Source organism: Octopus bimaculoides, chromosome 28, assembly GCF_001194135.2.
Source record: "Octopus bimaculoides isolate UCB-OBI-ISO-001 chromosome 28, ASM119413v2, whole genome shotgun sequence".
NCBI classification, from domain to species: domain Eukaryota; kingdom Metazoa; phylum Mollusca; class Cephalopoda; order Octopoda; family Octopodidae; genus Octopus; species Octopus bimaculoides.
This window is the reverse complement of record NC_069008.1, coordinates 16,286,722-16,297,517: the sequence shown is the minus strand read 5'-3', so window position 1 is coordinate 16,297,517 and position 10,796 is coordinate 16,286,722. Positions and strand designations below refer to the sequence as shown.

General features: G+C 38.3%; 1 protein-coding gene across 1 annotated transcript in view; it reads right to left on the bottom strand.

Annotated features, from left to right (window-relative positions):
* Positions 1–2,413: 2,413 nt before the first annotated feature.
* LOC106868498 (zinc finger protein 850) overlaps positions 2,414–10,796 on the bottom strand; it is a 19,645-nt gene continuing 11,262 nt past the window's right edge. The window contains exon 3 of the mRNA XM_052977498.1: positions 2,414–4,022. Coding sequence (XP_052833458.1) covers positions 2,862–4,022 — 1,161 coding nt within the window. The 3' untranslated portion in view covers positions 2,414–2,861. The remainder of the gene's footprint in view (positions 4,023–10,796) is intronic.

Here is a 10,796-nt window from a genome sequence, read left to right as displayed (position 1 = left end):
TCTGAATGTATTAATGATGCTGGGATTTCTTAACGTATGTCACTACTGTCATTCAAACGAAGGGAATATTAACTCCACTGCCAACCGTAGGTGTTTTTAATTACCAGAGCTCAGCTAATTATTTTGGATCAGTGAGTTTAATAAACAGGCATACAGTCAAAATCCTTCTTTCAATATTGCATGAAGATAGGGGGCTTTTGGCTGCTATTTTAGCAGGTTCAGCGACCATGTCGAGACTCCCTTCTATCGGGTGTTGAAGAAAAGAAACGGGATCTTTACCCTTTGGCAGGCAGATTTAAAAATATAATTTTTTATGACTACACCCTTTCAAAATTCGTATACTGGTAGAATGTGTCACATAAAACATCATTCACTCTTGGCGTTTTTGAGTGCGGATGTCGTGTTGGACTTCAAGGAACAAGAACAGTGGTCAAAGTTGTAGATCATATTTTATTGCACCGTTACATATAATTATTTCCTAAACACAACTTCTGAGGAGGCTAGGGATAGATGAGTTGATGTAAGCTGTATAGGCCATGTACAAAGATGCTATCCGTAAGGTGAGGACCAATTACGAGTTCAGCAATGAATTTGGTGTACAAATAGGGTCTCATCGAGGCTCAGTCCTCAGTTTCCTCCTTTTCATCATTGTCCTTCATGCCATAACAGAGGAATTTAAGAACAGCAGCCCCTGGAAACTACTAAATGTTGATGATCTTGCCTTCATAGCAGATTCCATATTAGAACTAGAAGAGAAATTCCAGGTGTGGAAGCAAAACCTGGAGTTTAAAAGCCTTAAGATGCTTAACTTGGCAAAAAGTAAGGACCTAGTAAGCAAGAAAGCTGATAGGACCATACCCATCACCTCAGGTAGACAGTCCCATTTGATTTGTAGAGAAGATGTAGGCAGGAGCTTCATACGGTATACACCGTGTAAGCTACAGACATACAAGAGGTGGAAAGGAATAATAGGAACGTTACACAAGAAGATAGTTTTCACATGTGGAAGATGCACAGGATCCATAGAAACTTTAGAGACTCGGGAATTTGATTTTCTCAAATGCCCTGGAAGCTCATCAGAGGTAGTAGATAACTTCTGCTACCTAGGAGACCAAATTAGTAGTGAGGTAAGATGTATGAAGAATGGAATAGCTAGAATAAAAATAGGATAGAGGAAATTCAGGTACCTTTGATCTGTGTTGACTACAAGAAAGGTTTCTCTGTCCAAGTGAAAGTAAGATTGTATAATGCATGTATACAGACAGCAATTCTACATGGTTGTAAGACATGCACTCTGAATACATGCAAAAGCTAGAAAGGAATGAAGCTGGTATTCTGCGCTGGATGTGTTATGTAAGTGTACGTGTTTGACAGATTGACAGGAGTAAGAAAGTCGTTCATGGCAATTACTACTGCGGTACACTCACAAATGCCGATCAGTTTAAACCCAGGTGAGACCAGAATGAGCCATTCTGTATTTTTATTGAAGATGTAGGACAACGTTATCTAATGTGTCCTTCACTTTTAAAATGTTAGAGCAAAGTTGCCAGTACTGCCTGACTGGCCTCCATAGGATTTTCGAGCGAGATCGTTGCCAGTGCCCCTGGACTGGCTCTTGTGCGGGTGGCACATAAAAGACACCATTTCGAGCGTGGCCGTTGCCAGTATCGCCTGACTGGCCTTCGTGCGGGTGACACGTAAAAGCACCCACTACGCTCTCTGAGTGGTTGGCGTTAGGAAGGGCATCCAGCTGTAGAAACTCTGCCAAATTTAGATTGGAGCCTGGTGTTGCCATCCGGTTTCACCAGTCCTCAGTCAAGTCGTCCAACCCATGCTAGCATGGAAAGCGGATGTTAAACGATGATGATGAAAGTGTAAAGGAGATTTGACTGTTATTTCTAATGAAATTCAACAACCACATGGATTACTTCTACAATAGAGAAAACTATTTCAGCAATTTATTTTAATACAATCCCTAATAGCATTTAATAATAAACAAGGCAGCGAGCTGGCAGAACCATTAGCATGCTGGGCGAAATGCTTCGTAGTATTTCGTCTGTCTTTACATTCTGAGTTCAAATTCAGCCAAGGTTGACACTGCCTTTCATCACTTCGGGGTCGATAAATTAAGTATTTATAACTGGCACTTTGTTGGTTACGATCAATTGAACAGCCTGCTCATGGAATTAACAAGCAACTGGCTGAGCACTCCACAGACATGTGTAACATTAATGTAGTTCTCAGGGAGATGATGCAGAATGTGACAAGATTGGCCCTTTCAGTTACAGGTACACTTCAATGTGAAATAAAGTGCCTGTTATATATTTATCTTTATGTAATGTGCCTTGTAATCCAATGTTATGCAGTATTAAATGGAAAAACAGTTAGTATGAATCACCACAAGACATTTTTGTGTATAAATATATTCTTTATTCTGTGTTCACCTTTTGTGGTGGAAGCATGTAGTTTGATACAAAAACATGTGTTTACATACAAAGAAAGTTTTGATTTTTGCTTTTGCACTGAAAGAAGTAACATATAATATTTGTATTACAGTATGTATGTATATGTGTAAGGAGAAGAACCATTTTGAGAATGCGTGTTATAAACTATCTTTGTTTGCAAATCATATATCTTGTGTCTAGGTGATTAGACATGTGAGTCGCACGTATATTTGAGAGATGAGGAATTATGTACACTATTTACATTTGACATATTTGTCCTCATCTTGTTTGTTGTTGACACGTTTCGGCTGATATAGTCTCCAGCCTTCATCAGGTCTCTTGGGGAAGTTTTCGAGGAAATGGTTTTAAAATATTGGTTGTTGTTCAGTGTTCTGATAAATTTTCACAATGATATAATCACACTTTTACATGGATAGATGCATGTCTAGTTAAGTTACTTCTCTGAGAGAATGATTTACTACAGATATCACAGTGATATGGTCTCTCCCCTGTATGACTACGTTTGTGACTAGTTAAGCTGCTACTCTCAGAGAATGATTTACCACAGATATCACAATTATATGGTTTTTCTCCCGTATGAGTACGTTTGTGTTTAGTCAAGTCACCAATTCGAGAGAATGATTTACCACAGACATCACAGTGAAATGGCTTTTCTCCAGTATGAATAAGTTTGTGTTGAATTAAACAAGAGATTCTAGAGAATGATTTACCACAGATACCACAATTATATGGTTTTTCTCCTGTATGAATACGTCTGTGTTGAGTCATGTCACCAATTCGAGAGAATGATTTATCACAGACATCACATTGAAATGGCTTTTCTCCAGTATGAATACGTTTGTGTTGAATTAAATAAGAGGTTGTAGAGAATGATTTACCACAGATATCACAGTTATATGGTTTCTCTCCTGTATGAGTACGTTTGTGTGTAGTCAAGTCACTACTCCCAGAGAATGATTTACCACAGACATCACAGTGAAATGGCTTTTCTCCTGTGTGGATACGTATGTGTTTAGTTAAGCTACTTTTTGTAGAAAGTGATTTACCACAGGTATCACAGTCATATGGTGTCTCCCCTGTATGAATAAATTTGTGTTTAGTTAAGTTATTCTTTTCAGAGAATGATTCACCACAAACATCACAATTATATGGTTTCTCACCTGTGTGAATACGTATGTGTTTAGTTAAATTATTCTTTTCAGAGAATGACTGACCACAGGTATCACAATGAAATGGCTTCTCACCTGTATGAATATATTTGTGTCTAGTTAAGCTATCTTTTGTAGAAAATGATTTACCACAGATAACACAGTGATGTGGTTTCTCTCCTGTATGAATACGTATGTGTTTAGTTAAGTTACCATTTTGACAGAATGATTTACCACAGGTAACACAGCGAAATGGCTTTTCACCTGTATGAACACGAATGTGTTTAACCAAATTACTATGTGTAGAGAATGACTTATCACAAATTTTACAATGATATCCTAATTTCCCTAATGCTTTTGACATTTCTCTAAGAGATAAAAATGGATCCAACCATTCAACTTTCTCAAAATATTAAATTTTTCCCTTATCCAACTTTTCTCAACACAGCATTTCCTTTTTCTTGTTTTTGTTATAATTTATTCCGTAGAGATATTTCTACAGCTATCAAGTTATTCATATCTAAATTTGTGTAAACTGCTTTGCAAACATATTCAAGTTTAATTAGAATGCAAAAGCACCAGATAATGAGAGGGAGAAATGGTGCTATTAATCTTCAATCAGAGCAAATATTTCACATTAATTCAACCCTAGATTTATAGCAGTTGGGTTATTATTTCTGTTCTCTAAAACATTTTCCTTTCATCTTCAAAAAACATGGTAAATATTCCAGATGTATCCAATGCTAAAAAAATTGTTTTGTGCCAATGTCATCCGTTAATCTGAAATAATAAAGAAACAGCATTTAGATACAGAGGAGAGATCAAAATGGAAATGTTTTAACATTTCTTTATTGATTAACAAATGACATCATGTAACATTGGGCGAAATCTAAAGATTTGTAAATTATAACTACACCTCCACATTGAGTGTGAGTATATATATATAGGAGAATGTACGAAAAAAAAAACAACAGACGAGGACAGGTGGTGTAAAGAACAAAAGGATGTATTAGTATGACGCTCGGGAATACAGAAAGTCTTTAACGTTTCGAGCTACGCTCTTCACCAGAAAGAATACGGAGAAACAAGGAGAAAAACACGGAGAAAAAAAAAATTGAATGGTGTTAGGTCACTTTCTTCAATATCATCCTTCTATCGTATTGCTGGGCCCACGACTTCTCTCTGAAAGACATTTCCGAAAGTAAAATAGGAAATTAGCCCCTGTTGTCTTGAGTGTGTCATTCCATCTGTTCTTTGGTGAAACTTAGTCTACTTAGGAACATTCAGCTCAACATCGCTCAAAGATATGACCGGAGAAGCTAAAGACAAAAGATGGCAGCAAGGACCCACAAAGTTTAAAGCTGAAAACCTGATCACCTTCAGAGACAAGGGGGAAACGAGCACTCAATGCACGGAACTGTATTCTCGGATTTCTGCAAGCCGGACAAGAGGTCCGGTACGTACAATCAATCGATAGATAGGTGTGTGTATCTTACCTGTTATGCTATACAAATCGATATTTAGTGTTAAAATATGTTTACTCACACCAAATGTCTGTGAAAAAAACAAACAAAAACACGCTATTGTTCCTTTCCTGAGTCAAGCAAGTTGTAATCGAAACGGAAGTATGGTGTGTCATGTGACTAAAGTAAACCCACCGCTCTCTACTAAGTAAAACCAAAAATGTTAAGATAAAGTGGTGAAAAAGAAAATGTTTTGATGCAAGTAACCATGGTTACTGTAGTTAATATCTGGCTAATCTTCCTTAGTGTCAATAGCGGCCTTGGAGGTTTAGTTCTAAGAGATATATCTAATACTTCGTGGAGGCGCAATGGCCCAGTGGTTAGGGCCGCGGTTTCGATTCCCAGACCGGGGCGTTGTGAGTGTTTTGAGCGAAAACATCTAAAGCCCCACAAGGCTCCGGTAGGGGATGGTGGCGAACCCTGCTGTACTTTTTCTTCCTGTTCCTGTTGTACCTGTATTTCAAAGGGCCAGCCTTGTCACACTGAATCTCTCCCAAGAACTACGTTAAGGGTACACGTGTCTGTGGAGCCTTCACGAGCAGGCTGTTCCGTTGATCGGATCAACTGGAACCCTCGACGTCGTAAGCGACGGAGTGCCAACAATGCAAGAAATCTAATACTTCCCTGTGGTTAATATTGCTTCATCTGACACAATCGTTGTTAGCGTGCTGGACGAAATGGTTAGGAGTACTTCACCTGTCGCTACTGCCTGACTTCAAATTCCGCCGGAGTCGACTTAACCTTTTATCCTTTCAGGGTAGATGAAATAATATTGAAACTCAGACATCGATGTAATCGACTCGTCCTCTCCCCACAAATCGCTGTCCTTCTCGGAAGATTTGAAACCATTATGATTAACATTACTAACTTTATGTTCGTTGTCACGAGTCTATTAATCCCACACTGAAATATATTTTAAACACACAAGCTTGCACTGTCTCGTTGACTCCCTTCAGACATCAAAGTCTATGGGAAATTATTTTCACGTATGAAATGCCGTGTTCTGGCACAACTTCCGCGAACATAGAGCTTTAGTGAATATCGACAGGGAAAACTATACATAGAAACATGTCGATAGAAAAATCGAAAAGTGGTCACTCATCCTGTTTGTATAAAACGGAAAAAAAAATGGCCGAAGGGAAGGCGTTTATGAATGATGTCTGTATCTCTTGGCGTATGTCATTGATGTCATATCGAATTATTAACGCCACTGTCAACTGTCAGTGCTTTTAATTAGCAGAGCTAATCGGATGTGTCAGTTTAATACAGACACATACGATTGAAATCCTTCCAAAATTACGTAATAGCAGGGGCATTTGGCTGCTATTTTAGCAGGTTCGGAGACCATGTCGAGACAGCCTTCTGCATACGAATTTATTGTTTATCTCAGTGATTCTCACCCCACCCCTCTTTTTAATACATATAGACTACGTTCGATTCTTGTTTCAATCCTATGGATAATCACGGCCGTTCGATAATTAAAAAGTTCCTATTGTGTTTTTATAATTAAATATCCTTTTTGCTCTAAGAACAAAAGATTCGATTTTCGGGGACGGGGCCAGTCGATTTGATCAACCTCAGCACGCAACTGGTATTTAATTTATCGACCTCCGATGGGATGCAAGGCAAAATCAACCTCGGCAGAATTTGAACTCACAACGTAAAGACAGACGAAATACCTCTAAGAATTTCGCCAAGACAGGGCAACTTACATATTCCAGGGTCGGTGTACCATCACCTTTGTGATTAAATATTTGATCACAGCATTACGTCGTTAATTGGTTGTCCCCTATTTTACAGATAAGGGTTAAATGGCTTTTAATCAACAACAAATCAATGCACTTTCCTCTCCCTTCTGGAATTTTTTCATCTGGACTTTAAATAGAAAACACAAATTATTTTCGTCGCTATTGTTGCATATATATTGTAGCACGCTTCCACTAACTGATTTCAGGTGAAGACCCGGTCACCAAGAAGTATTGGTCTATACATAGTATAGTATACATAGTATTTGTCTATACATAGCCAATGTTCCCCTTGTGTGAAGAGAGGTCGATGATATCTGAGACAAGAAGCTGAACCATAATTACATACTATTTTATAGCAGCTATAGCTGGTTGTTAAAGTGTGTGTTATTAAATGAATCACCATAAGACATTTTTGTGTATAAATATATTGTTTATTCTGTGTACACCTTTTTGGTTTTGCACTGAAAGAAGTAACATATAATATTTTTATTACAGTATGTATGCAGTCATTTTGAGAATGTGTCTGTCATAAAATATCTTCGGTTACGAACCACATATCTTGTGCTGAGGTGAAGAGACATCTTAGTCGCATGGAGCTGCAGAGAAGACGTATCTTTGACCAAAGACTAGCAGGAACTGATTTTTTTACATAAATATACAGATTTACAACTACAGTTCTGTATTTGAGGGAAGAGCAATTATGCAGAACATTTACATTTGACGGCTGATATACTCTCCAGCCCTCATCATGTCTCCATGGGAATTTTCGTATTTTTCTATGTCATTCTTATTATTCAGGAATCGAACTTGGAATGTTGTGGTTAGTTGCCCACACTCTTAACCACTACGCCATATGCCCATGAGCAATTATGGAGTAAATTTTAGGCCTTATAAATCTAATATTTTCCTATCATTCCTTAATACCGGTTCCCATATGTTGCTTATATCTGTACTCAATTTGCTCAGGAGGTTGTTGTGTCCTAGCATATGTGCTGCTTCTTTTACTTTTCATATTTTGCAGTGGTGTTCTGTCTATTATTTTAACTTCATTCTACATATCTCCTCATGTCACAGTTTTGCGTTGTTCCTCTACCCTTATTTTGAGGAGACGGCATGTTTCGCCTTTGTATCACCTACCACAGCTGCATAGAACACAGCACACATAGTCTTTGGTCATATTCTCTTCTATTACTGGTTTTACTCGAAGGAGATATTTGCAAAGTGTGGTATTCCTCTAGAATACTGTCCTGATGTCATATGGGCCACATATTTTTTGTATATTTTCGGATACGCATTTCAAAAAGAGAATACCATATCTCTGTAAGTTGCAAGAGACAACCAAAGTGAATACAACCAGAGAATGTGGTCAGAAAATAGTACCTCAAAGATAGAACTATGAGTATGATTAAAGTGAAGGCTTTACAGATTACTGTTAAGACCACAGGACTAACTCAGGGTCCATAAGGGGAAAAGGTTGTAAAATGTTCTCTCTTACTTCTCTTCCTAGCAAAGTGTGATCAGATCCAATCCAGTTCAGCAGTACCAATGCCTCAATGCTTTCCAACACTATATTAACCCTAGTGTAGAACAGAAGTGGATACAGATAGAATCCCATATCCCTGTATGTTGCAAGAGGCTACTAAAGTGGCTACAAACAGAGAATGTGGTTAGAAAATAGTACTTCACAAAAAGAACAATGAGGAGTATGATTAAAGTGAAAGCTTTACAGATTACTGTTAAGACCAGAGGACTAAGTCACAGTTCATCAGGGGAAAAGGTTGTGAAATGTTGGTTGTTATGAAATGCAATGAATTTTGATACGGGGCCCAGTGAACAGCCCTGGCAACGATCACGCTCGGATGGTGCTCTTCGCACTCCACAAGCACGGATGCCAGTCATGCAGTACTGTCATCGAATTTGATTTTGATTTCACTTGTCTCAACAAGTCTTCACAAGCAGAGTTTAGTGTCCAATGAAAGAAAGGTACGCCTAAGTGGGCGGGCTGGTTACACCACTGGCATAGGCCACAGGTTATGGTCTCACTTGGCTTGCCGGGTCTTCTCGAGCACAGCATATTTCCAAAGGTCTTGTATTCTGTAATAAAAAAAGAGAAACAACAGTGTAAGATATAGAGGGACTTTTTGGAAAACAGTGGATCACTAACCCCACCACCATGCACAACACTCAGACCCGATTCCACCACCTTTCCTTTCCTCACACATTCATTATGATTCCAAATATCTACATCTCACACCAAACCATTGCCACTAAACTTCCAAATTTGTACACTTCTATAATACACACTCTGCCCAGCCCCTTAAGAAAATCACATACTATACCCCCACACCCCCTTACATGCTAATCCTGGATACTCTCCTACGTATGTACTTCCATACATCCACATTCCTATATGTATATAGACAAGACGCACATGTCTCTTTTTCTCTCTCTATAGGCACAGGGAGTGGCTGTGTGGTAAATAGCTTTAAAGGGACGTGAGCTTTTCAGCTCCGTAAGAGTGTCGCCGTCAAGATAAATGATTTTGTCTTTTGAGCTGGGTGGAATTCTTGTGTATTGTTTATTTTTTACAGTAAATTCTGCCCAGCTCTGGGGCATTTCGCTTTGGCAGTTATTTTGTTTTTACCAGCAGATCGTGTGCAGTTTGTTGCCAGTGGGCGTTTTTGAACCACCAGTGCAGCAAACTGAACTTGTTAAATATGATTCATAGCATCACATTTTTATATTAATTCTTATATGTCCCCACATGTGTCGTAGTGCCCCCCTCTATGTAATGCCTTTATGGCAATTTAAAAGAAAAGAAATAAAGTAGCTAGCTTACCAACCACAGGGTTCCAGGTTCAGTTCCACTGCGCAGCACCTTGAACATGTGTCTCTACTACTGTCTCTGGCAGACCAAAGACTTGTGAGTGGATTTGGTAGAGGAAAACTGAAAGAAGCCGGTCATATATAGATGGATAGATAGATATATGTCATAGCATACTTGTTCCAGGTATGTTATATGGAATAGATATATGTCTCTGTTTATACTTGAAACATGTATGTTTACTGTCAAGGGTTCAATGATTATTGTGAAGGGCACAAAAGTTAAGCCATGATTTAGCAGGGAAAATAGTTTTAGAATATTGGTTCTTATTGGGTGTTCTAATGAATTTTGACAAATCACACCTTTACATGGATAGATACATGTCTAGTTAAGTTACTACTCTGAGAGAATGATTTACCACAGATACCACAGTGATACGGTTTCTCCCCGGTATGACTACGTTTGTGACTGGTTAATTTGTTACTCTCAGTGAATGATTTACCACAGATATCACAATGATGTGGTTTTTCTCCTGTATGAGTACGATAGTGTTTAGTCAAGACACCTATCCCAGAGAATGATTTACCACAGACATCACAGTGAAATGGCTTTTCTCCAGTATGAATGCGTTTATGTATATTTAAATAAGAGGTTGAAGAGAATGATTTACCACAGATATAACAATTATATGGCTTCTCTCCTGTATGAATACGTCTGTGTACGGTCAAGTCACCACTCCTAGAGAATGATTTACCACAGACATCACATTGAAATGGTTTTTCTCCTGTGTGAATACGTTTGTGTGTAGTTAAGTGATCGTTTCGAAAGAATGATTTACCACAGACATCACAATGATATGGCTTTTCTCCTGTGTGAATATGCATGTGTATAGTTAAGATGGCTTTTGTAGAAACTGATTCACCACAGTAAACACAGTGATATCGCTTCTTGCCTGTACGAATACATTTGTGTCTAGCTAATTTACATTTTGTAGAGAATGATTTACCACAGGCATCACAATAAAAAGTCTTCTCACGTGTGTGAGTATTTTTGTGTGAAATTAATCTGTCTTTTGTAGAGAATGATTT